Source organism: Catharus ustulatus, chromosome 16 (assembly GCF_009819885.2).
Source record: "Catharus ustulatus isolate bCatUst1 chromosome 16, bCatUst1.pri.v2, whole genome shotgun sequence".
Lineage (NCBI taxonomy): Eukaryota > Metazoa > Chordata > Aves > Passeriformes > Turdidae > Catharus > Catharus ustulatus.
Window position 1 is genome coordinate 1,615,706 of NC_046236.1, and position 26,173 is coordinate 1,641,878.

General features: G+C 62.3%; 2 protein-coding genes across 3 annotated transcripts; one reads left to right on the forward strand and one right to left on the reverse strand.

Annotated features, from left to right (window-relative positions):
• Window positions 1–1,809: 1,809 nt before the first annotated feature.
• METRN (meteorin, glial cell differentiation regulator) lies at window positions 1,810–12,233 on the reverse strand. Of its 2 annotated transcripts, XM_033074013.2 has the most exons (5): window positions 12,049–12,233; window positions 11,078–11,539; window positions 4,163–4,584; window positions 3,987–4,046; window positions 1,810–3,357 (listed from the first exon to the last, which is right to left on the reverse strand). In XM_033074013.2, exons 2-5 carry the CDS (start codon window positions 11,119–11,121, stop codon window positions 3,041–3,043), a joined length of 843 nt encoding a protein of 280 aa, XP_032929904.1. In that variant the 5' UTR covers window positions 11,122–11,539; window positions 12,049–12,233; the 3' UTR covers window positions 1,810–3,040. The 2 variants fall into 2 exon arrangements, with proteins under 2 accessions (XP_032929904.1, XP_032929903.1); XM_033074012.1 differs by lacking the exons at window positions 11,078–11,539; window positions 12,049–12,233 and adding an exon at window positions 5,591–5,676.
• Window positions 12,147–25,928, forward strand: FBXL16 (F-box and leucine rich repeat protein 16). Its single transcript, XM_033073996.1, has 6 exons — window positions 12,147–12,452; window positions 20,797–21,507; window positions 22,230–22,738; window positions 23,038–23,122; window positions 23,668–23,731; window positions 24,526–25,928. The coding sequence occupies exons 2-6, from the start codon at window positions 20,812–20,814 to the stop codon at window positions 24,672–24,674; spliced, it is 1,503 nt and encodes a 500-aa protein (XP_032929887.1). The 5' UTR covers window positions 12,147–12,452; window positions 20,797–20,811; the 3' UTR covers window positions 24,675–25,928.
• The last annotated feature ends 245 nt before the right edge of the window (window positions 25,929–26,173 follow it).

Here is a 26,173-nt window from a genome sequence, read left to right on the forward strand (position 1 = left end):
GTTCAGCCAAATAAACAGATTGGAAGAAAAACAAGAGATTTTGCTGCTGCATGGAGAAGTGCCGGATGCTTTGTGCATTAAACGCTGTCATTTAGCTGAGAGGAATGTGCTGGATTGCGGCAGGGTCGGAGCAGCCGTGATTTACCCCCGTGCATACAGAGGATGCCGTGGGCAGCACAATTCCCTTTGCACCTCATTTATTGCTTTTCCAGCTTCATTTTTCCTCCTCTGCTGAGTTTCCCACTCCTTCCCCCTTCCCCCTGTCTCACTTGGCTCCTGCTTGCTGCCAAAATCCAGGGGGGATGCTGGCATCCTCCAGTGCCCAGTGTGGAGCAGCAGCCTCCCCAGGGCCAGATCCTGTCCTCAGAGTCCAGTCTGGGCCCAAAACAGAACAGTAAAAAGGATAAAATCAAAATATCCAAGTATAAAATTGGCAGTAAAGCATAGAGTAAGCAGCAAAGTCCTCTCCAGGGAAAACATGTGTTGTATATCAAACCCACCAGGATCTTATCACAGCCAGATCATTCTATACACACACACACATATAGATACTTATATTTAATTATGCTCCAAATCCCACAGCATTCTTTGGAAACTATTTTTTTTTTTTTTTGGCAAGGAAAAGCACATTGTGGTCAGCAGAGGCACCGAATCCTCAGCAGTTCATCCTGGCTGGTGATATTTCAAAAGGTGTTATTGAAGCAAAGTTGTAAAGGTGTTAAGTACAAGCAGACGTGGCAGGAGCTTTGCTCAAGTGGTTTGGGGGGCTCGAGGGATCTGGGGGTGCTCAGAGGCTGAGATTTCCTGTGCCAAGCTCTGTGGCATCAGTGGTGACGAGCAAAGGTCGCTGGTTGGGGATCCAGTGCCCCATTCCCAGCTGGGGTTTTCCACGTCCCCTCCTTGTCTGAGGATCCCATGTCCCTTCCCTGACTGAGGCAGGGGCAGATCCCGTCCCCATTCCCAGGGAAGCAGCACACGTCCTGTCCCTCTCACCATTCCCAGTTCCTCTCACCATTCCCAGGGAAACAGGCAGGTCCTGTCCCTCTCACCATTCCCAGAGAAGCAGGGCAGGTCCTGTCCTCATTCCCAGGGAAGCAGGACAGGTCCTGTCCCCATTCCCAGGGAAGCAGGGCAGGTCCTGTCCCTCTCACCATTCCCAGGGAAACAGGCAGGTCCTGTCCCTCTCACCATTCCCAGGGAAACAGGCAGGTCCTGTCCCTCTCACCATTCCCAGGGAAGCAGGGCAGGTCCTGTCCCTCTCACCATTCCCAGGGAAGCAGGGCAGGTCCTGTCCCTCTCACCATTCCCAGGGAAGCAGGGCAGGTCCTGTCCCTCTCACCATTCCCAGAGAAGCAGGGCAGGTCCTGTCCCCCTCACCATTCCCAGGGAAGCAGGGCAGGTCCTGTCCCCATTCCCAGGGAAGCAGGACAGGTCCTGTCCCCATTCCCAGGGAAGCAGGGCAGGTCCTGTCCCTCTCACCATTCCCAGGGAAACAGGCAGGTCCTGTCCCTCTCACCATTCCCAGGGAAACAGGCAGGTCCTGTCCCTCTCACCATTCCCAGGGAAACAGGCAGGTCTTGTCCCTCTCACCATTCCCAGGGAAGCAGGGCAGGTCCTGTCCCTCTCACCATTCCCAGGGAAGCAGGGCAGGTCCTGTCCCTCTCACCATTCCCAGGGAAGCAGGGCAGGTCCTGTCCCTCTCACCATTCCCAGGGAAGCAGGGCAGGTCCTGTCCCTCTCACCATTCCCAGGGAAGCAGGGCAGGTCCTGTCCCTCTCACCATTCCCAGGGAAGCTGGAGGAGCCGGAGCTCGTGGTGGGGGCTGAAGGGGGCAGCAGCGGGGTGGGAGCCGGCAGGGTTGGGATGCTGGCACGGCACAATCCGGCACAATGAGGCCTTGTGGCCGGTGGCTCTGACGAGAATCAGTCCTGACAGCAGCTCCACCAGCAGGGTCACCCACCCAGCACGGGGCCCCTGGCCCGTACACCCGGGCATACCTAGGGAGGGGGGACCCCAAAGTGACCCATCCTGGGGATCACTGGGATGCAGGATGTGCAAACAGCAGTAAATCTCTCCATACAGAGAGATATCCAAGTTTCCAGCCCCATGGGAGGCGGGTCACAGCTGAAGCTGGCACAGAGGGAAGCAGGTGGCACACACCGTTGTTGGTGAATGTCCTGCTCAGCGTGCTAAAAACAGGAGCCACATGCTACAAATACAGCTTAGTTTATAAAAAAGAAGTCACAAATTTGGTATCGTTATAACTTTAGTGCACATACGATGCCCCCCCCACCCCCACGGTCAAAAAATTCCCCGCGGCTGGCACAGCCTGCCCCTCGCACACAAGGGCTGGCAGCGACGGGTGGCACGGTGACCTCTCCCTGCTCCCATGGCACCTTCCTGCATCGGCACTTTGGTCCCACCCTGGCTGTGCCATGGACACTTCTGCTCCCCGCGCCAGCCTTCCTCCCACCTCACCACTCCCCTCGCTCCCTTCAGCCTTGCTCCTCTTCCTCAGCATCAGCCCCGCAGCTCCTGCCCGTGCCAGGGCCAGGCTCATCGCTGCCTGCTCCCCCTTCCACCCCCAACTTTACAGATCCATCTCCTGGCCCTTCCACTCCCTTCTGTGCCCACCGTGTCCCTGGACTGGCCACCATGGCCACCCACCCCCGAGCCCTGCCAGGGTCTGGGGGTCTGGCTGCCCGCTGGTGCCAGACCCTCTGTGCCCCACAGCATCCCCTGAGCATGCAGCACCCTGGTCCCCTGGGAGCCTCAACCCTGCGCTGCTGCACCCCTCACCCAGGCAACTCCCTGGGCACCCTTGACAAGCACGCCCTGGGGAAATCCCTTCCCTTCCAGCAGGATTTTCCCAGAACCCCCCAGCCCGCTGGCGGGTGCTGCCACAGCCCGGTGCGTGGCAAGGCCCGACGTGCCACGCTCCCTCCGGGCACTGTTCCCGTGTGCCCTGGGGCCACTCTCAGTGACAGCAGGACCATGGTCCCGCAGTGCCCGCGGGGCCGGGCTGCGCTCCCGGAGCCGCTCAGTCCACGGGGAACTCGCAGGGGTTCTGGCGCGTGCGCTGGGCCCCCTCGTAGATGCGCTGGAAGTCCCGGTACCGGGGCGCGCAGCTCAGCCAGGCCTCCCCGAAGTGCAGCCACCCCGTGAACAGGAAGGTGCCAGGGCCCGGCTTGACCCCACAGCGCAGAGGGGTGCGGATGCTGCCCACCGGCCGCCCCGGCCGCCCGCCCGCCTGGAAAAGTGGGAATTTCTGGCGGTGGATGCGGGTGGCGCTCACCCCGATGATGGATTCCTGCAGCTCTGCGTCATTGGAGACGCTCCGGATGCTGCCGCGGATCACTGTGGGGAAAGGCAGGCAGGGGTGTCAGCATGGTCCCATCCCCAATGCCATCCACGTCCCCATTATTGTCCCCATCCCTGTCCCCATCCCCATCTCCATTATTGTCCCCATGCACATTCCCATCACCATTCCCATCCTCATCTCCATTCCCAGCCCCATCCACATTCCAATCCCCATCCTGATCCCCATCCCAGTCCCTGTCCCCAACTGCATTCACATTCCCATCCTTATCTCTATCCCAGTCCCCATCTTTATCTCCATCTCCATTCCCACTCCCATTCCTATCCCATCTCCATCCCAGTCCCCATCTTTATCCCCATTCCCATTCCCACTCTCATCCCCATCCCCCTTCCCATTCCCATTCCCACTCTCATTCTCATCCCCATCCCCATTCCTACCCACACTCCCATCCCCATCCCCATCCCCACTCTCACTCCCATTCCCATCCCCATTCCCACTCTCATTCCCATTCCCACCCCCATCCCTACTCCAGTCCCCAATCCCCGTTCCCATCCCCATCCCGAGCAGTGCCCTGCACGGCCCAGCCCAGCCCAGGCCAGCCCTGCCAGGTGTCCCAGTGCCACTCACGAGGCCATTCCCCCTCTCGGAGCCCCGGGGCCGCACTCACCAAAGTCACTAGTGCAAATGGCCATCAGGATCTCGGTGTCATTGCACGGCCGGCACGCACCTGCATGGCCAAGCACAGCCTGTCACCCCCAGGGGACAACACCCCGACCCAGCCCCTCCTCAGCCCTGCGGGCACCGAGCAGGGGAAGGGGAAATGAGGCAGGGCGGGGCGCTCACCTTCAGCGCTGAGGCTGGCGGCGGGCAGCGCCGGCCGGGCCAGCCAGTCCCCCCGCAGCTCGTAGCGGAAGGCGGCGATGCGGCGGCTGATGTCGGGGTGCGGGGTGGCCTGCAGGAACAGAGCCACCTTCTCCTGGGGTAGCCAGCTGAAGCAGCGGGCGCGGGGCCGGGGGGCTTCTGGCAGCAGCAGCTCCAGCATCCCCTCCCTCTCCAGGTAGAGCTGAGCCCCCCGGAAGGTCCCGGTGGGTTTGATGCAGGCGGTGACGTGCGGGGGGCTCCCGCCCTTGACGGCGGCGCTGGTGGGGGGCAGGCGGGGGGCCAGGCGGAGGCGAAGGGCTCCCGTGGGGTACAGCCATTCCAACGAGCCCTCGGCACAGTGCAGGGACAGCTGCTCCACGCTGCCAGCCTCCTGTGACAGCCCGCTGTGGGGCACAGCACCTCGTCAGCGGGGACCCTCGGGTGACAGGGACCCCCAGCCCGTGCGTCCCCCAGCGCTGTATCACCCTGCCCTCCCAAGCAGCCCCTCCACAGAAATGTGTGGGATGGCCACAGACTAGAACAGCACTTGGACTTGGGGTTCAACCACATTATTTTGGGGCACTTGTGTCCCTCAGCGCCTTTTGGGAGCAGCTAAGGGAGCGGGGGACGCAGCAGCACAGCCCCCTTCACACCCGGTGTGGGCTCCCAAACCACCCCCAGAGTGCCCCAAACACTGGGTCACCTGTTCCCACTTTGGGGATCCCCAGTGGATGCTGGGGTCCCGCTCTCACGCGGGATGCCTGGAGCCGCCTCTTTCCCGCGGCCCTGCTGGGGGGACGCGCCTGGACGCCAGCCTGGGGGGAGCGGGGTCAGTCGGGGGCTGCTTTGTCCCTGACAGGATGCTGGTGGCTGCGTGCCCCCCCTGTCCCCCCGTGCCCCCCGCGTGGGGCAGCCCCTCCTGGCGGGCCCCGGCTCTTTGTTCGGAGTCCGGCGCCTTCGGGCGATGCTTCGGGCCCTGCCGGGGGCTGGGGGTCCCGCCGACCATGGGGATGGGTTTCACGGGTGGGGGAGCTCAGCGAAGGGGTCCCGGAGAGGCGGGGAGCCCCACGGGGGGAGCAGCATCCCTTAAAACGGGGGGGAGCCGCACCCAGGACTGAGGAAACTGAGGCAGGCGCAAGTTCCCAGCATCCCACCCGTACCCTCCCCACGGATGCGGGAGGAGGGGTCAGCCCTGAGGATGGAGGGGGAGACGGGGAGAGCAGATTCCCCTTCCCCCAAGAACCTGCCTGGGCGGCGGGAGCTCCCCAAGGGGCTGCGATCCGGGGGACCCGCGTGTGCCACCCCAGCCCGCCCGGCGCGCTGCCCCCGGGGCCGCCGTTCCCGGTGCGGGATCCCGGTGCCGGTGCTCCCGGTGCCGGTGCTCCCGGTGCCGGTGCTCCCGGTGCCTACCTGCCCCTCCAGCTGCACTGATCCGCCGCTCCGCCGCCGATGGCCGCCCCCAGCCCGGCCAGGCACAGAGCCCGCAGCGCCCACATGGCCGCGCCCGCGGCGGCCCCGGGCGGCCCGGCCCGGCCCGGCCCTGCCCGCACCGCTGCCCGCACCGGGGCCGGGGCGGCGGGGACGGGGAGCGCGGCCGCCACCCCGCGTCGCGCCCCGAACTTTCCGCCAATGGAGGTGGAGGGGCGGGCACGGGACCCGCCCCCAAAGCCCCCTCCCCGCCGCCGAGGGCACCGGCATCCACCGCAGCGGTATCCCCGCAGCCCCCCGGGGCTTCTGCACACCCCGCGGCACGGGGGGACACCGGGCGGGACACGGCTCAGCCGGGGGACAGGACCCGGAGCAGGGCTGGGGTACCCCAGGTTACAGATCCGCCCCCCGGGGCTGCACCCTGAATTCTGTAGGCCTGTGGCTTGTCACAGCCGTGGCTGCAGCACCCCGGGCTGGGGACACCCCAAACTGTATGCACCCCAAACTGTGTGCACCCCTGGCTATAGACACCCCAGGCCAGGTACACCCCAAATTTGCTGACCCCAGGCTGCAGCCAGCTCTGTCTACAGACACCCCAACCATGCCCAGCCAGGCTACAGGTGTAACCCAGGCTGTGAACACCCCAGACTGCACCTCTCTGGTTTATGCATCCCCCTAGAACCGTGCACCCCAGGCCAGGTGCACGCCAGGATATGCACATCCACGGTCAGGTACACCCCAAGCCATGCACACATGGGGCTACAGGCACGCCAGGCTGGGTACAACCCAAACTATGCACACCCCACACTGCAGCCCCCCTGGTTTACATAACCCCCCCTTCCTTTCCCCAGAACTGTGTACCCCAAGAGTTACACACCACGGGCTCCCTGCACCCTGAGTTCTGCACCCCTGCCTCTATACACCCCAATTCATGCACACCCCAACCCAACCCTCCAGGAGTGGTGACACCCCAGGCTACAGGCAACCCAGGTTGTGTACACTCTACAGTATGCACTCCCCAGACTGCAGCCCCACGGTTTACACCCCCCAGAACTGTGTACCCCAAAAGTTTCACCCCCCCCCAAGCTCCTTTTAACCTTTTCCTGTCACCAGCAGCATCCCCCTCCCCACGGAGACACTTTTCTAACCGGGGGAGCCCAGGCACGTGGCGCCGGGCCTGACACAGGGGTCACGCACATCCGAACCCCCAATTCCCTCCCTTCAAATCTGGGGATTTCTTTCAACCCCCTCCCTTGCAGCCGCTATTGTGTCACCACTACAGACCCCACCATTAATTAAGTTTCCATCCAGTGACAGCCCGCCAAAATGTTTGAAATAAACACGAAACAATTGGGATGGGATGATACAGGCCGGGAACAAAGTCCCCGGCCAGAGGGTGGAGCGGAATGGAAATGAGGGATTGTAAATTGGGATGGTGGGAAGAAAAAGGGGAAGGGGGAAGGGGAGGGGGGAGGCAGGCGGGGAGAGGAGGATTCACAGCTCTCCGGCCATGAAATGATGCTGAAAGAAGTCATGCTGCTGGAATCCGTGGAAAATGAGGGGCCGGAGGGGCTGTGGGTTAAGGTGGAGCGGGTCGGGATGTCGCGGGGTCGGGGGGCTGGGGTGGGGGTCGGGGTGGGCGGCTCTCTGCCCGCTGGCCCTCGTGCTGAGCCCACCAGTTGCCATGTGGGCTTGCCAGAGGGTGGCTGGGTGGACGGACTGGCTGTGCTCCGGAGGGTCACAGTGACCCCGGCATGGGGGGGACACGGGCCCAGAGCCGACCCGGTGACACAGTGAGGAAGTGGAACCGGCTGGGCTCGGAGCTGGGCAGGGAAGCCAGCTGGGGACCCCACGAATGGCTTTGGCCGGGTGCCCACGGGCGAGGCGGCACCCGGGGAGGTGTGGCACCAGGGGCAGGGTGACACCAGGCACCGGTGTCACCTCTGATCCCTGGGCCAGTGGAGTGCTCAGCGCCCTGCGGGGAGGTTCCCTTGGGACACCCAGGACGCAGGGATGTGGGACATGGTGCCACCGTCCCCCCAGGCACGTGGCAGTGTCTGCCCCAATGCCAGCGCCCCGGGGTGAGGCTGCACCCCAGGCCCCCTCCACAGTCCCCGACCCACCTTAAATGGATGTTACTGGAGAAACCTCGGCGCCAGCTGGAGCACCAGCCCTGGCTTCCCTCCCTTCCTCCCCGCTATATGGGGCACTCCCGCGCTCGGGGCATGGCCGTCGGGGGGTCCCGGAGCCCCTTTGGAGCAGCCACCAGAGCTGGGGCTGGACCAGGGCCGGGCACAGCTCCCGCAGCCCCCCGCAATTGTCTCAGACGTCCGGACCAGCTCATGGGGCCGAGCACCTCTGGGCGCCCAGCGAGAAGCCAGCCGTGCCCGGAGCTCTGTCTGGTGCCGTCCCCTGACTGTGTCCCCAGCGTGTCCCTTGGCCACCCCCTCCTTGTCTCTGCTTGGCGCAGGGGTGTTGTCCCCGTGGGACTGGGGGGGTCCGAGCGGGAGCTCCCCGAAGCCTCCGGCCCTGCTGCGTGTCTGGAGCCGCTCCGGGCGCCCGCTTAGCCCCGGAGCCCTCGGGCCGCTCCGGGATGCTCGGGCTCGCAGTGCCCTCTGGTGACCGCGGGCACTGCGGCCGGGAAGGGCCACCCACGGGACAGGGGACCCGGAGGGCTCGTGTGGGGCTGGGGAAAAACGTCCCGCAGAGGAGCAGAACTTCAACTCATCCAACAGAATCTTCGGAGAGCGCCCCTGCCACCCCTGCCCTGGGCACGGACATCTCACAGCAGGCCGGGCTGCTCCAGCCCCGTGGGGCACCCACAGCTCCCCCAACTTCACCCCGGCAACGCGTTTCCTCCCTTTATCCAATCTAAACGCCCCCTCTTTCAGCTGAAAATCGTTCCCCCTTCTTCTGTCTCTACAGTTCCTGGAGAAAGCCTGTCTGTACCACTCTTCCAAGATCTCTTAAGTATCATCAGGATGCCAGAAGGTTTCCTCCAGTCTGGATGGCCCCCAGCTCTCCCAGCCTTTCCCCTCAGCCAGGTCTTCCAGCCCCTGACCATTCCCATGTCCCCTCCGGATCCGTTCTGACTCACCCAGGATTGTCCCAGACCCACCTGCCTCACCCACCTGCCTCTCAACGGAGCACTCCGTGCCCCATGGCAGGAGGGTCCTGGCTGCTTCCTTTGGATTTTGATGACCCTGCCTCTTTCTGCTGGATCACCCCAAATTTTTTTGTTTCCCCGCCCCCCACCCATCCTGGAGTTTCTGGCGGGTCCCTGGGGCATCCACGCTGCCCACAAAATGTCCTTGTGGGGTGGCTCTGGGCACCCTCCACGCTGTGCCATGGGTGGGTGATGGCATGGGCAGGGATGCCCCAGGCTAGGCTTTGCCCGGGGATAAAAACTCTCCTGGAAAAGCAAAAGGGGGATTTGGGGTAGCTGGGAGGTTGTAGGGCTGCTCAGAGGCTGGGGGTCCCCAGCCTGTCTCCATCCAGCTTCCCATCCCCCAGGCTGCGTGGGGAGCTCTGCCACCCAGCCGAGCACCTGAAGGAGCTGTGGCTGTGGGAGGCACCCACCTTGTCTTTAAAAAATAGCTCAGGAGCCTCAGCTCAGCTCCCAGCCCCTCCCGGGGGACATGCAGGGATAAGCCAAGCTCCTCTCCATGGAACCCAGTGGGCTCTGTCCCCTCTCATCATCACCCCAGGCTGGTGTCCCTAAGAGTAGGAATGTGTCCTGGAAAGGCTTGGGAGCTCAGAGAGCCAGTCAGGAGAGGATGCACAGGTGGGGGTCCTCAAGGCAGGGCAAGGGTCCCCAACGGCGAGGTTGGGGTCCACGTATCAGAGCAGGGGTCTACATGGAAAGGAGGGGTCCCATGGCCAGGTGTGGATCCCATGACCAGGTGGGGGTCCCATGACCAGGTGGGGGTCCCATGGCCAGGTGTGGATCCCATGGCCAGGTGAGGATCCACATCAGTGGGAGAAGGTTCCCATGAAAGGATGAGGCTCCCAGCAGCTGGAGGAGAGTCCTCATGGCTGATTGAGAGTTCCCACAATAAAATGGGGGTCCCCAGAGTGAGAAGAGGGTCCAATGGTCCCTGTAGCAGTGTGACCATCCCCATGGCTCTGTGAGGAGCCCCACACAAGCCTGAAAGTCCCCAAGTCCTCACCCACCCTCACCTGCACATGGCCTGGAGTGGGGGAACCTGAGGGGGAATCAGATCCTCGGCAAGGAAGAGCTCTGAACCCTGGGGCTAGCACAGAAGGGGCTGAGCCCCGGGAGTCCCCGTGGCCATGCCAGGGCGGTGACCCCAGGCCGGACCCCCCTGCTCCCCCACCATCGCCCCCGCGCGTGCATCCTGCAGGGCAGCGAATGGAGCTGCCTATTGATTTGCAACCCGGGCTAAAAATAACTTTCAACTCTTCATCCCGAGCTGTGAAAAATCCCCCATTGCTAGGCGACGGGTTACCGGGAGACAGCAGCGCTAGGCGACGGCGGTTGCTGCGGCGACGGCCCCCCCCCCCAGCGCACTGCGGTCCAGCCCGGCCACCGCTGCTCCGGCCGGACCGGGGATGCTCCTGCTGCACCGGGAAGGCTCGGCCCAGCCTCCCTTGGGGATGGGAGGGGAGCAGAGATGTCGCCTGGCTTTCTGCTGCTGGTCTGACCCCAGAGTGGGGACAGTGGCCACCACTCTCCTGGTGCTCAGGAGGGACGGGGGGCTCAGGAGGCTTGTGATGGTGACCTGGGGCTGCAGGGTGAAGTGGGGTGACCAGCACCCCACATTGGGCACCCGGGTGTGGGTACCTCCTGGACTGGTGACACCTCAGCTGTGTCCCCTTCCCCAGGGACACACACACACACACACACACGGAGTCTCCTCTTGCCCAGAGATTCCTCCTGTTGAAGGTGTTTTCAGCCTTCTCAGCGTGAAAATGTCCCCAGGACATGGGGCCACAACAACTTGTCCCCTCTGAGTCCTGGAGGTTGGCAGGGGTTAGTGACAACGGGCCAAGGTGTACCAGGACCAAGGGGACATCAGGGACCATCCAGGACCCCACTGACAGCCCCAGTGGCACTTGACCTGCTCTGGGTGCAGAGTGTGTCCCCAAGGGCTGGAGCACAACCCCTCCTCCTAGGCTGCTGCTGATCAATTCCCCTGCAACACCTCCTCGGGGAGCAGGCATCACGGGGGACAGGGCACTGCTGGGGAGACAAGGGACTGTGGGGAGAAGGACCTGCAGCTCCTCAGGCGATGGGAAAGCACGTGGCACCTGCACGAGGCCACTGATCCACACATCCCTGCAGTCACTGTCCCCTCCAGCACCTTCTCCTGCACTTGTCACCCACTGGGCAGGGTGTGATGAGGATGTGAGTGTGAGTGTGAGTGTGAGTGTGAGTGTGAGTGTGAGCCTGTGCACAATCTCCTCCTCCAAGCCCCCTCCCAGATGTCAGTGTGAAACCCAACCTGCCTTATAAATAACGGAGGCAGGAGCCAGGCGCTGGATCCAGGCATCTCCCTCAGCCTCCCTAGGGCCAGCCAGGCCGAGCTGGACCTGCTGCTCACATGGGGCCGTGCCAGGGGAAGGCAGAGGGGATGAGGTTAAATGTGGCTGCTGACCAGTTCCCTCCAGTTTGGGGAGCAGTGGTGAAGCTGGGTCCAAACTACTGAGTGGATGCTGAGCTGGGGGTCCTGGGACATGAGGGACAGCAATGGAACAACCCCCAGCCACAGTGCCAGAGGTGGCTTGGGCAGGTGATTCCCCTCAGCATGAGGGCACAGTGGCCTGTCCTGGGTGCCTGCTGCATCCCGGAGTGCTGGCACAGGATCGAGTGTCACCCCTGTGCCCCAGGGGGTGTCACCAGAGCTGAGGCTGCTGGGGTAAGCGGGGTCTGCAGCAGGGTCTGCACCAGGATCTCCAGCCTGCCATGCCCTGGTGGGGAGAGAGCCAGAGCATGCATCTGTCTGTCCATCCAGCCTTCCATCCATCCCTCTGCTCAGCCTTCCAGCCCTCCCTCCCTTCATTTCTCCATTTCACCCCATCCCTCCATCCCTTCCTCAACCCCTCCATCCATCCTTCCATTTCTTCCTCCACCCCTCCATCCCTTCCTCTCACCCATCTTCCCTACATTTTTTCGTTCCTCCATCATCTCCAACTCCTCCATCCTTATCTCTCCATTCTTCCCTCCATCCCTCAACCTCTCCCTTCATCCCTCCATTTGTCCCTCCAGCCCTCCCTGCATCTCTCCATTCTTCCCTTCATTTTTCCATCCCTCCTTGGATCCTTCCATCTCTCCATCCCCCCTCCATCCTTCCATCCCCCCTCCATCCCCCATCCTTCCACCCCTGCATTCCCCCACCCACCACCCCTCTCTCCCTGCACACCCAGCAGCCAGCCCAGCCCTGCCCGTACCCCCCCGCCCCATTCCCTGTGTCCCGCACCTTCACCTCGCCTCTCCCGGTGCCGATGCCGGTGCTTTCCCAGCGCGCTCCGCTGTCGCCGGCGGTGACCGTGTCCCTTTAACAGCCTCCGCTGGTGACACGCGTGTGCGTGTGTGCAAACGCGCGTGTGCGTGTGCTCCCAGCTCCCTGGGCTGGCTGGTAGCAGGGCCCCCCTTCTCCATCCCCCCGGATCCGGATCCGGCCCTATTCCCCCCCTCCACTCCCCGCTTATTTTTCCTGTTGTTTCGCGGGGTTGGGGCGGGGGCCGGGCGGGATCCGGCCCCTTTGCCAACGGGGATTTTTGGGGGGATTATTCGCCGTTTTCTTCCTGGTGGGATTTTTTGCTGCAACCGAAAGAAGACGGGCACAAGGCATGGCATGAGCTTCGAGAGACAGGGCTGGAGGTAAGAGCCGCTCGGGAAAACCCTTCAGCACACAAAGCCGGTGCCGGGGTCGGTGCCGATGCCGGGGTCGGTGCCGGTGCCCGTTCTACCGGTACCGATACCGGCACCGGCACCGCAACCACCCCCAGCCGCATCCCGCATCATGGAGCCGTGTTATATAACGGCGGCGGAGCCGGCCCGGCCCCGGGGCTCGCGGTCCGGTGGCCCCCCCTCCGCCCCCGCCTCCCGGTAGCTCAGCAGAGGATGGTGGTCGGTGTGACCCTCCCCCGCCTCAGTGATGCTGCCCCCTCCGCCCGCTTGCTTTGGGGAGGGGGTGGATGTGAGGGGGTGATGTGATGTGTTATGTCCCCCCCCAGCATGGCAGAGCATCACCGGGTGGGTAAAGGCAGGGAAAAGAGGGGATCAGGTGGATCCCGCGGGATGCAGGGCTGCTCTGGGATGGGGGTGTAAGGGGACATTGCTGTAAGGACAGGGTCGCCCCAGAATGGGGTTGATGCTTGTCCCCTTCCACCTCTGCTACCAGCCTCTAAAATTCCTCTTGTCCTCCCTGGTGGCACCATTGGCATCCCCGAGGCTGCACTCAAACATACCAACACCCCAAAACCTCGGGGTGGCTTTCTGTGCATGCAGGGTGACACCAGCCAAGGGACGAGGGACAGGGGCAGCCTCCCCCCATTCCCAGAGCCCAAGGGATGGAGGAAGGGGAAAGCCCTGGCTGGGATGGGGCCAAGGGGGCTGAGCCCCACAACCGGGTCTTGCAGAGCCCAGATGGGGCCATGGATGTCCCATCAGCCCAAGATGGGAGCAAGGAGTTTGTTTTGATGGTGTGGAGGATGGGGATGGGCAGAGGGATCAGTGTGTGGGGTTGGGAACCAGGCAGACTCGACCCCATGGAACGGCTGGGGCTGAGCACAGCCGGGGGAAACTGAGGTACGGGGTTCTGGCAGCAGCCAGCTAGAGACCCCCAAGATCTCGGCCATGTGGAGGTCCAGGGGTGCCATGAGGCACTGGGCTGAGGTGGCTCTGCCTCTTGGGCATCTGCCGGTGTTGGGGGTTGTGGCAGTGCCTGGGCAGGGAAGGCTGGAGCGTGGCAGTCTCTGCAGCAGGGATGCTCCTGGCAGACCCTCTCCATGCCCACCCTCTGCCCAGGGTCCGGGGGGTCTCGGGACCCCTGCACAGCACCCCGAGGGGCTCAGGCTGGGAGCAGCAGGCACAGAGCGAGCACCGTGCTGTGCTGGCATCTCCCCTCCTCTGGAAGCTGGGTGCTGATTTCACTCTGGCTACCAGGAAGAGGGAGGGAGGCGGCTTTGGAGTGGGGAGGACTCACTCGAGCATCCATTTTTAATGAGCTAGATATCTATTTTTCCCCGAGCTGGCTTCCCCCACATAGATCCCTTTGCCTGTTCCTCTTACCATGCCAGCAGCTCCAAGGCAGTGGGGAGCAGCAGGACAAGCAGCGGGACTCTCGTGCCACCCCAAATCCTGCTCCTGGGGAAGGAGTGACCCTCCCTTGGGCCAGGGTAAGGTGGGAGTGGGGAAAAGGTTCCCTTGTCCCCTCCACTGGGGTCACAACTGTGTTGACCATCCCATGGGGATGTGGCCAGACAGAAGGACAACTGGATGGGAGCACTTTGAGTTTGGAGACTGGACCCTTCCCCTCTGCTCTGCAGATTTAAGCTGTGCCTGGCTCAGGCTCTAGCAACTCCATGGCAAAACCACATTATCCTGCCTGTAGCTGTTTCCTCATCTCCAATGTCCTACTGCTCCCCAGCAGTGCCTGTGCAGGACGAGCAGCATCCAGAGAGTGGAAAGGGAATTTGGAGGCGAGTGGGTGCTGATGGTGTGGGAGGGAGCAGGATTTGGTGCGCGGGTGAGTAGACTCCTTTGGCAGCATCCCACCCTCTTCCAACCTCTGCCCACATGCCACGGGGACCAGCCACGTGTGCTGGGTGCTCCAGGGCTGGTGGCTCACGGGAGGAGCTTGGGGCTGAAGAGGGGAGTGTTTGGGGCGGACATAGTTCAGCAGAAACCATTTCTCCAGGGTTTCTTCCTGCTGGAGGGTGACCCATGCCAGCTCTTGGACAGGGGAAGCAGGAGCAGGATCAGGATGGTGCCTTTGCTTCCAGAAGGTATCTGATGGCTTTTGGAGCCCATGCTGACATTTAGCACCCACAGCTCACTTCATCAAGGAGTGCAATGGCTGGACACTGCCTGCCCTGGTGACTTACCAGCCCCTGCTTGACCCCAACCCCAGCTACCAGCTGGACCCCTGAGCCCAGGGGGGCATGAGTGCTTTTGTGGCTGTCACTGCGTCTGGTGGGATGAAGGGTTTGGGGAGGCACAAGTCCCAGCAGCACCTGAGGAGCACATCCACATCCTGTGCTGGAGACAGCTCTCCTGGCTCCTCATGTTGGATTTCACCCCTTCCTAGGCCCAGGAGGGGCAGAGGGAAGGGCTGGGACACACTGGGAGCTGTCACTGGGCTCTGGCTGGGCTTGTAGTGAGAGCAGGCCAGGCTGGGTAGGATCCAGCACATGAAGAGCTGCTCCCTCTTCTCCTTGCCTTGGTCAGTGGGGAGCTGGGAGAAGCTTGGCTTAAGCACGAGCATCTTTCCATGGTGTGAGTCAAGATCTCCAGAGGAGGCTGGAGGGGACCAGGGGTCCAGCTCTGCCATGAATCTGTCCCTCCTGTGGTCCTTTTGGGTGAGGGACTCCTCCCAAGGGGACAAGAGGCTGCCTGGAAAAAGGAGAGAGGTCAGAATTCACTGTTTCTAGGAGACTGGGGGTTTAGCAGAGAAATTGAAAGCTGCTGCAGGAGGGGCTCTGTGGTCAGAGAGAACTCTTCTGTGAGGAAATTTTGCTTGGCCAGGCTTGGGGCTTGGAGCTCTGCCTTCCCTCTGCAACTCCCCCATGCTGTAGGCTGGGGGGACAGGAGCTGCATCCCCCAGTGCCCCCAGACAGGAGCTGTTCTCTCAGCAAAGCCTAAAGTAGTGGGGACCTGAGCAGAGCCTGGTGCTGGCACGTCAGCCAGCTTTTCCTGGCTCCCTGGGCGTGGGGCCGACCCTGTAAAGCCTGAGCCTGACCTTTGGGAAGGCTGTGGGACCTGAGACGTCGCGGTGCTGGGGATTCCTATCGTGACAGCTCTGCTGCTTGGCCATGAGCTGCAAGACCCAGTGATGGATTCACCAGCAGCTCCCAGGAATGGGACTCAAACAAGTCATCTTCCCAGCCCCTCCTAAGACTCTTTGTCCACTGGAAGAGGGGATGAGATCCTTGCCATCATTGGGAGCCATCAAGGGAGCGGGAAAGCTGCTCTCAGCCCTTGGGTGTCCCCAGAGGTTCTCAGGGTAGGGAGGGAGGGAGTTCCCCAGCTCCCATCACACAAGCAGCAGGTCTCCAGAGCCAGGTGGAGGGGCAAGGCCCTTCTCTACTAAGAATTCCTGGACTGTACTGCAAGGAAATGGTAGCACTGAGTTTGGAGCTGCACTCTGAGCCTCACCTGTGTGAGTGCCGAGCCTGGGAGCACAAATCCACCTGTGCACACACACACACACAGACACACACACATACAGAGGTACTGCATCTCCCTACCCAAACACAACCACTGCCCCTCCATCTCCGGGAAAGCCAGGGGCTCCTCCGGAGTGTTTAGCGGCTCCTCTGCATTGCTGGGGTGATCCAAACCCTCTTAAGAGACCCAGCCTCGGGGGTCGGTGATGGCACAGCCACTGCTCACAGCACGGGTAGTGTTCTGATCCGGTGGGATCAGAGCAGGAGGCAGCTGCACAGCACGGAGCTCTGCAGCGGGATGTGTTTATCGCTGCCGTGTGCTCCGGGTGGCAGGGTCAGCCCCCCAGGCAGGAGCCTCGCTGCTGGCTGGGGCCCCGCGCAGAGCCCCGGGAGCCTCGGGAAGCTCATCCCCTCAGGAGTGCTGGACAAAAGCCTCGACTGCGTGCTCCGCCACAGCACTCCGTGTCGGGTGTGTTTTCTCCGCCTGTAGAGCAACTTGATTTGCTGCATTAGTAAAAATAGACGGGCTAATGAATTCAGCTGATGCAACCCCGGGCGCGCGTGCACGCGGCGACTCCGGCAGCGTGTGAGTGTGAGCGTGTGCGAGCCGCGGCTGCTGCCGGGGCATCCCCCCTTCCGGTGTCCGTGTGTCCGTCCGTGCACTCCCGGGAGTGTGTGTGTGAGTGTGTGCCGGCAGCCGGGAGCGAGAGCTGCTCGCTGCCGCACCGCTCTGCCACCGGAGCCGCGCTGACACCGCTCCGCAGCAGCTCTGGGTCCTGGAAGGGCAATAACAAAGCTCCGAGCGGAGCTGGGGGGCAGCGGCGGGGCTGCAGGGACTCGGCGGGGTGACAGTAGGATCTCACGGGGAGCTTGTGCAATCATAGATTTGAGCAATCATGGATTCTCTCAGGGATCTGGTGGGGCAGTAGCAGATCCGCAACAGGAGCCTGCTGGGTTACAGTAGGATCTCTTACAAGGATCTGGATGTTCACAGGGCCCTGGCGGGGTGATGTCGGTTCCCTTACAAGGACCCGGTGTAGCAGGGATGCATCCTCCCAGGGACACGAGCTCGGTGTCCCTGCGGGTGTCGCTGGCCGCGGTGCTGACCGGCACAGCCGCTGGCCGCGGTGCTGACCGGCACAGCCGCTGGCCGCGGTGCTGACCCAGCAGGGCCGGGGACTGCAACACCGGCCAGTCCGGGGTCTCTTGTGGCCTCCGGTGCGGCTGACACCGAGCCCTCGGTAGGCCCCAAGCCCGGCTGTCCCACAACTCACCCCCGATCCCTGCTGCAGCAGGATAACTGTCTGATCCAGGAGCCAGGGTGGGCACTAACAGGGTGACTGATGGCCCTGCCCGACTCTTAAGGCCCTCAGCCTCTAGTCACTACCACGTGGAGACAGTAAACTTGCCAACAGGTTGGACAAGCTCTGTCTTCCTGGAAGTTTCCATCCTGTTCATTGCAGCATCTTCATTGTCTGTGCAATGTTTTGGTGACAGGCTCTTAGACCCCGGCTTTCTTCTTTCTCCCTGCGTCAAATCCGCCCCTCACCACTGCATCATCACTTACCGTGGGTGACAAACCCCTCCTGAATGGAGTGACTTCTCTGGCAGTGATGTACCCTGTGAAATGTGCACCCTGGAGTGGATTCGGGAGACTGAAGGACCTTTGCTTTTGTCAGGTTTTCTCCCACTGGGCTGGGAGCTGACTCTCCACTGCTGGGAGATGCTCCCCGATGAGAGAGCAGAGCGGGGCTGTGGCAGAGGGGGGCTGCAAATCTGGACCCTCCCTGTGGGATCCTAGAGCAAGGGTTGTACCAAGTGCTGAATAGTCCTGATCATGATGATGGTGTGCTTGGCCCAGTCATGCATTCTGCAAACAGTAAGATGACAGGAGAAGGGAAAAGGACAAATCTCTGCTCTCTTGCTGCTTTGAAGTGGCCAAAAAGCACGTGGAGGTGTTCATGGAGCTGCTGGAACATCGGGAAGGATGTGTGCTGACAACTCCAAGGCAAACTTTATTTTTGCCTGTCCATCCGCTATCGCTGATTTGGGAGGGCTTGGGGAGGTGCAGGGCATGCTCTGGCTGCACTCAGCAGCTGTGACCTTCAGGGACTGTGGGGGCTGCACTTTTGACATCAGAGCAATGTGGGCTCAATCCTGGGCTGCAGGAACTGCAGGGCTGTGCGGCTGCAGGCTAGGACTTTCCTCTGGCACAGGAGGGCAGATGCCAGCACTGCCCCTTGGTGCCAGAGACGGCGGCTATTGGAGACACTCCCCTCCCCAACCCGTGCCCCAGCACACCTTCTCCACACTGGGGTATTTCCTCAAGCACAGTCCCACACTTGGGGGTGGTAGGAACACCCAAATTCTTGCCTGCTCATCTCTCCAGAGAGAAATGCCTGCCTGGCTTCCCCCAGTGCTGTCCAGATCCTCCTGTCCCTAGAGGCTCGAATCTCTGTCCATCTTTCTATTTGAAGTGACTTCCCAGCACACACAAGATTCGGGATTTCTGTGCTCTGGACAGGCAGCCTGAACGCCCTGGGCAGGGGAGACCCAGCTCCGCTTTCCAACGCAGGACTGGGAAAGCTGCTGAGCCCACTGAACCCCCTGAGCTCGGCCTCGGGGATCAGCCAAGCACTCAACTGGTTGGATGCGGTGCCAAAACCTCCTGCTGGCTACGTGTGAGTCCGGCGACTTGTCAGCATCTGTCTCCTCCTGTGACTGTCCCCTTGGGCTCCTGAGGCCCGAGGCTGCCCCTGTGCCACCACCTGCCCTTTCCCTGAGAGCAAGCAGCGTGCCCAGTGGGCTCGGTGCCACAGCACCAGCCTCTCCGTGCCACCTGGTAATTATCTCTTTGGACTGGTGTTCTGTGGCTGTGTGAGACACCCCGGTGCACGTTCTGTTTACTCCCCTAATTGCTGCCAAGCATTGAGCCGCTGGTTTCAAGTTTCTCTCTTCTCTCCCCTCCCCTTCTCCTGCTTTCAAGCGAGTTTAACACATGTCCAAGCATCGGCGGCCCAGCTCCGCTGTCGGGCAGCGTGAGCGGAGGCAGCAGCGGCTGCATCCAAGCCGGGAGCGGCGCCAGACTGTCTGCACAGGGCTGGGCTCATCCCCGGAGGCTGCATCTCGCCGGGACGCTGCCACCGAGCCGGGCTGTCTGCTGGCACCTCTGCTCGCTCCATGGCAGAGGCTGTGGCAGCTCCCACCAGCCCCATCCCATGGCCCCGCTGTGCAGGGAACGCTGTCCTCGGGAGATGCCATGTGCCCTGCATCCCGTGGGTTTTCCAGATGTTTGCCATCGGCAAATGGCTGTGTTTCTGAGCTCTTCTTTGGGTGGTTGCTCCCTCCCTGGCTGCTGCAGGAGAGCTGGATGAGGCCAGGGATGCTGTGAGGGTGAAAAGGATGGGCTGGGGGCAGCAGGGGATCCAGGCTGCATCCTGCTTCCAGGTTGCATGGAGCACCCTCAGGGACCACAGAGCTTGGCCCTGAGCAGGATACTCTACCCTCAGTGCCCCTCCATCGGGGCTTGACTTTCTCCATCCTAAATCAAGCAGCTACAATAATTCCCTTGCTTTGATCTTGGGTCTGGGAGGAGCTGACAGGCAGGAAGCTGCTCAGTTTCTGTTCGCTGATGGATGGATGTGCCAATCACCTCTTGAGGCTTCAGGACCAGCACCCTGTCCCCTGCCCCATGCACTGCAAGCTGCATTCCCGTGCTTCAGCCCCTTGTCCCCCCAGGAGTTGCCAGGATCAGCTTTTTGGCAGGGTTTGGCGTGGCATTGGCACATGGGGTGCGGGCAGGGCAGGCAGCAGTCGGGCAGGGCCCTGTGCCAGGCCCCAGCTGGGCAGGGGGAGGAGGCTGAGCCCCATCAATAATTCACCTCCATATTTATAGAGGGAAACGCGTTGAATAATGGATGGCGGGTGCGGCGGGGCCGTTGGGAAGCCGCCCTTGCTGCCACTGCAATATTTATTGGCCCAGTTTGCCGGGTGCTGCCCGGCTGCCTCGGGGCTCCACGAGGATCGGTGGCACTATGGCTGGCACAGGCTCCTGCTGAGTGCTTGGCTGGCACTCTGCCCCCTCTGCCTCTGCCCACTACCCTCCACTAAAATGCACTGAGGGCTGGAGCCCCTCCGCCCTGGAGCCAGGCTGTGAGAGCTGGGGCTGTTCACCTGGAGAAGAGGAGGCTCCAAGGACACCTCAGAGCCCTTTCCAGGGCCTAAAGGGGCTCCAGGAGAGCTGGAGAGGGACTGGGGTCAAGGGATGGAGGGACAGGACACAGGGAATGGCTTCTCACTGCCAGAGGGCAGGGATGGATGGGATATTGGGAAGGAATTGTTCCCTGTGGAGGTGGGAAGGCCCTGGCACAGGGTGCTCAGAGAAGCTATGGCTGTACCTGGATCCCCAGAAGTGTCCAAGGTTGGAGCAACCTGGGCTAGCAGAAGGTGTCCCTGGCCATGGCATGGATGTGGAATGACATGGGCTTTGAGGTCCCTTCCAATCCAACCCAGTCTGTGGATCCTTCTCTGTCTCCCATTGACCATGCTGGATTCTAGGCTCAGAGAGGGATGTGAATGCCCAGGGACAAATCCCCCATCCATCCCTCATCACAGGGAAATGCCAGGGCCATGCAGCTTCTGGGAGGACCCTGCTCTGTGTCCCAGACATGTCCCCTCTGCGGCTGTGCCCAGGAGCCCTGCACCACCTGGTCCCATGTGCCACCCTGCTCAGGGACCCCCAGGACCTCCCCCCTCACTGGTGCCACCACCTCCCCCAGCCATGGCCACCCTCACTAAAAGACCCACAGTCCCTCACCCCACACCCTGTGTTACAGAGAGATCTGTGGAAGATGTCGAATCCGAGAAACGGCGACACCAAGCCCCCATGTTTGCCCCGCAATGGACTGGTGAAGATCCCCACGCAACCCAACGGCCTCGGCTCTGCCAGCATCACCAAAGGCACTCCTGCTGTGAAAAACCGCCTGTGCCAGCCTTCCTCCGTGCCTGCCATCCTCAGCCCGGCCTTAGCCCACCGCAGCGACCTGCCCATCCCCAGCCTGGCCTCCCCGCTCTCCTTGGCCACTCTGGCCAGCGTCTCCTCCCCTCCCGGCGCTTCCTTGGTGGGACTGAACGTGAGTGAAGGCTCAGAGCAGCCCTCTCCGGAGCGGCTGCCAGGCTCGCCCTCGGAGCGGCAGCTGGCGGTTGACGAGAAGATCCTCAACCGTTTGTTCTGGTACTTTTCGGCGTGCGAGAAGTGCGTGCTGGCGCAGGTGTGCAAGGCATGGCGGCGGGTGCTCTACCAGCCCAAGTTCTGGGTGGGCTTGACGCCCGTCCTGCACACCAAAGAGCTCTACAACATCCTGCCCGGTGGAGAGAAGGAGTTCGTCAGCCTGCAGGGCTTCGCCGTCCGCGGCTTCGACGGCTTCTGCCTCGTGGGCGTCTCCGACCTGGACATTTGTGAGTTCATTGACAACTACCCCCTCTCCAAGAAGGGGGTCAAGTCCATGAGCCTTAAGAGGTCGACCATCACAGATGCAGGGTTGGAGGTAGGTGACTCTGTTGAAGTGACCAGGGTGGCTGAGATGCGCTGGTGGCGGGTCAGTCCTAGTGGCCTTGGGGACACACATGTGGGCAGAGCTTCCACTGGTCACAGGGAAGGAGTAGGCATGGCCATCCCACAGGTCCTGCCAGCCCAGGGATGGGTGCAGCCTGTGCAGGGTCAGGAGGCTGCCTGTGGGTGCTGCCAGGAAGGCAGAGCCAGGTGAGGCGCCCGTGCTGGGCGGAAACGTGGCAGTGGGTGACAAGCAGGGCTCTGGGAATGGGACATACCTGCTTAGCTGGCTGCTCCCCAACAAGGGCCTGAGGGTCAGATAGAGATGGAGCAACTCAGGGGGCTGGGCAAGGTCCTCACTGAGATCCTTGCTCTGCGCCCTGGCCAAACCCAGCACCAGCTGCTCCGTGGGTACTTCTCAACAGAGCAGCTCCTGTGCTGGGAGTGGGCATCAATCCCGAGCCTGCCAGCAGCACCTGTTGGGGCTGCACCCAGGGGTCCCTGCCTGTCCCCTCCAATTCCCCACTGGTGCTGGTGTGTCCTAAAGCAAGAGCTGAACTTATGCCAGGGAGGTCCCAGGGAGAAGATTGGACCCAGACAAGACTGGGAGCAGTGGGAAGAGGCAGGGGGGCCCAGAGGCAGCCAGGGTGGGGGCACAAGGATGCACAAGGACGGGTGGCAGTGCCCAGCAAGGCCTGACCCGCTGCCCCTCGGCAGGTGATGCTGGAGCAGATGCAGGGCGTGGTGCGGCTGGAGCTGTCAGGCTGCAACGACTTCACGGAGGCCGGGCTGTGGTCCAGCCTCAACGCCCGCATCACAGCGCTGAGCGTCAGCGACTGCATCAACGTGGCCGACGACGCCATTGCCGCCATCTCGCAGCTCCTGCCCAACCTCACCGAGCTCAACCTGCAAGCCTACCACGTGACGGACACAGCGCTCGCCTACTTCACCGCCAAGCAGGGTTACACCACCCACACCCTGCGCCTCAACTCCTGCTGGGAGATCACCAACCACGGCGTGGTCAACATGGTGCACAGCCTGCCCAATCTGAGTGTCCTCAGCCTCTCGGGCTGCTCCAAGGTGACGGATGACGGTGTGGAGCTGGTGGCTGAGAACCTGCGGAAGCTCCGCAGCCTCGACCTGTCCTGGTGCCCCCGTATCACCGACATGGCCCTGGAGTACATCGCCTGTGACCTGCACAAGCTGGAGGAGCTGGTGCTCGACAGGTAAAGGGCCGTGCTGAGCTGTACTGTGCCATGCCAAGCCGAGCCATGCCATGTTGAGCCATGTTGGGCCATGCCCTGCCATGCTAAGCTATGCCAAGCCATGCCAAGTCATGCCATACCATGCTGAGCCATGCCATGACATGCCGAGCTGTGCTGTGCCGTGTCACCCCATGACAAGCCATGCCGTGCCAAGCCATGCCATGCTGAGCCATGCTGGAAGCAGAGGGTGCAGCATGGGGGCCATGGTTTGGGGACACCCATGGGTGACAAGCTGGCCCTGACACCCCGTGTCCCGGCAGGTGCGTGCGGATCACCGACACTGGCCTCAGCTACCTGTCCACCATGTCATCCCTGCGGAGCCTCTACCTGCGCTGGTGCTGCCAGGTAGGTGTGGAACACGGCTGTACCCGTCCTGGCTTGGCAAGGCAGAGAGGGCATGGTGGCACCTCCCTGGGGAGGGACCATGAGCTCAGGGTAGGCTGGTTGAAGACCCCAAGACTTGGTGCCAGGAAGCAGAGAGCTCCTGTGAGCTTAGCAGGACTCAGCCCTGGCACCCTGACCCTGCATCCTTGCCCCAGCACCAGTACCCCAGACCCAGTACCCTGCTGCAGCAACAGGCTCCCTGCCCTGCCTCCCTGTTCCCTGTTGCACAACCCAGACTCAGTACCTCGGCCCTGCACCCAAAATCCTGCCCCAGCATCCTGCTGCAATATCCCACATCCTGCTCAAGCTCCCCTCCCCAGCACCCTGTCCCATCAGAGTTCCCTGCCCCAGCACCCAGAGCCAGCACACTGTCCCAGCATCCTGCACCCTCTTTCAGGTTCCCAGCCCTGGCACCCAGTTCCCTATCCCAGCTGGGCAATGCTGAGCCCTGGTGCTGTAGTTGTCCCCGCTGTCCCCCCTCATTCCCTTCCCATCTTCTTTTCCAGGTGCAGGATTTTGGCCTGAAGCACCTCCTGGGCATGGGCAGCCTGCGCCTCCTCTCACTGGCTGGTGAGACCCTCACCCTGCTACCAGGGACCTGAGACCCCATGGGGCTGGGGAGGCACAGGGCATGGGGACAGAGAGCCCTGGGGACAGCCTGGGGACAGCCTGGGGACAGCCAGGATCCGCCAAGCCAGCAGGCACCTGCACCCAGCCCAGCTTGTGCAGAAAGATCCACGGCTGTGGTCTTGGGGTGCTGTGTTTTTTGGGGTGGTGATGTTTTGGTAGCTATGTTTTTGGGATTCAAGTTTTTAACAGTGTCAGTTTTCAAGGAGCTGTTCTGAAGGGCACTCTTTATTGAGGTGCTGCTTTTTTTTTTTTTTTTTTTTTTAATACTGGCACTTTGAGATGCTGGGTTCTTAGGCTAGCCTTGGGGTGTAAGTGTTTTGGGTGTTGTTTTCTGGGATATTGGTGTTTTGGAACACTATTCTTTAGCATGTTGGTTTTTTTGGGTTCTGGTGAGGGGTTTCTGGGTGCTAATTTTGATGGTCTTGGTATTTTGGAGTGCTGGTGCTTTAAGCTACTGGTTTTTGTGTGTGTATTTGAGTGCTGGATTTTTGAGATGCTGATACTTTGGATTTTTTTGGAGTGTTGGGGGTTTTGGGATACTTTTTTAGCACGTTGGTTCTTTCGGGTGTGGTGAGTTTTGAGGTGCTGGGATTTTGAGGGCCTGATCCTTTGGTTCTGTTTGGGGGGATTTTGGTGCTTTGGGATACTGGTGCCATTGAGATACTATTTTTTGGGATGCTAATTTTTGGGAGGCGCTGTGTTCTGGGCTGACAGTGCACCCTGTCTCCTTGCAGGCTGCCCTTTGCTGACCACCACGGGGCTGTCGGGGCTGGTGCAGCTGCAGGAGCTGGAGGAGCTGGAACTCACCAACTGCCCCGGGGCCACCCCGGAGCTCTTCAAGTACTTCTCCCAGCACCTCCCGTGCTGCATGGTGATCGAGTAACGCCGGACCCGGCCGCCCGCTCCCGCGCCCACCCCGGCCGCCATCGCCCACCCCATCTCCCTCCGGCTGCTGGGGGATTCGAGAGACGCCCCCGATTCCAACCGAGCCCGGACATCCCCGCATCGACGCCGCCGAGCGACGCGGGCCTCCGGGGGGAGATGGGGGAAGGCGTCGCCCCCGGCCGGAGCCCCCCCGTGTACCATGTAAATTCCCCCCACGCCGCCGCCATCGCCCGTGCTCCTCACGGTGTCCTGCCAATCCCTTCCGGACAGACGAATGGACATCATGGAAGCCCAAAGTGGGAAGGCGACGCTGTGTGACCCCCCCCGGCCGCATCCTGCTCTCCCCGCCCCGGTGCCGAGCGGGAACACGGCCCCGCCACCAAGGATGCTCCTGGGGACCAAAGGATGCTCCCAGGGATGGGCGAGAGGAGAATTCTTAATTTTGGGTGGCGGCGGAGGCTGGATGGGTCCCCTCACGCCCCCGGAGCGGGTCACCGAGCTCACACACCCCCCACCCCCGTGCTGCGTGTCCCCTCCAGCCCCCAGCCCTGCCTTTGGGGCACTTTCTCCCGGTGAATAGGATGTCCCTCTCCGCCCGCCCGCCGCCCTCGCATGCTCGCTTGCTTCAGTCTCGTGCTACGGCAGGTTTCGGGGTACCCCGGGTGACGGTGACAAGTGACAGCCCCCACTGAGCCCCTCCACGCGGCTTCGCCCCGGCCGGATCCTGCCCCGGAAGCCGGGCTCTCCTGGCCAGCATCCCCCGTCGCCCTGGGGACCCCCCTGCACCCCGCGGGGCTGTGGGGGTGATGCCAACGCCGAGGAGCGACCCATCCGTCTGGGATGGGACATCCCGGGGGACCAGGGCCAGGTCTGAGCCACCACGGCGACACCGGCAGCACAGAGAGACGACAGGAAGTGGCACCTAGGACACACTGCCACCGCCACCGCTCTTCCAGCCGAAAAGCCATCGCCCCGATGCCAGCGGCAAGCGGGGCACCGGGGGGACCCCTGGGCTGAGCCGGGATGGGACCGAGCCGGCGCGGGGCTGGGGTGCCCACGGGGACCCAGCGCGGGAGGGGCTCGGTGGCCGCCCCCGGGGCATTGCCCGCGCCACACCAGCCGTGGGAGGAGTGTGGGCATGGATCTGGACGTGGGCACGGACATGGGATGGGCACGGACACGGACACGGACACGGACACGCTTTCGGTTTGTTTTGCCTTTGTACCGGCCGGGAAGGAACTGCTGCACCAACCGCCGCCTCCGCTCCCTCCTTTGTCAGAAACGCCCCTTTCTGACCCCAAAAAGGCACAAAGCCCTTCGTGGTCTTGGAACGGGGTTTGGGAGTCCCCGGGGCTGCGGGACAGGGTGGCACTGATGGGACCCGGACCCCCCTGGCACGGGGGTGGGGGGCTGCCTGCACCCCCAAACCCAGCAGTGTCCCTGGACACGGGGACAGGCAGGACAGCAGCACTAGAGGGTCCCCCCACCCCTGCAAGT

Coding starts and splice junctions, on each gene's coding strand:
- METRN (XM_033074012.1), bottom strand. CDS start 5,676: ATGTGGGCGCTGCGGGCTCTGTGCCTGGCCGGGCTGGGGGCGGCCATC. Junction 4,585..5,590: donor CAGTGCAGCTGGAGGGGCAG/GTAGGCACCGGG, acceptor TGTGCCCCACAG/CGGGCTGTCACAGGAGGCTG. Junction 4,047..4,162: donor CGCCAGCCTCAGCGCTGAAG/GTGAGCGCCCCG, acceptor TTGGCCATGCAG/GTGCGTGCCGGCCGTGCAAT.
- FBXL16 (XM_033073996.1), top strand. CDS start 20,812: ATGTCGAATCCGAGAAACGGCGACACCAAGCCCCCATGTTTGCCCCGC. Junction 21,508..22,229: donor TCACAGATGCAGGGTTGGAG/GTAGGTGACTCT, acceptor GCCCCTCGGCAG/GTGATGCTGGAGCAGATGCA. Junction 23,732..24,525: donor GCGCCTCCTCTCACTGGCTG/GTGAGACCCTCA, acceptor GTCTCCTTGCAG/GCTGCCCTTTGCTGACCACC.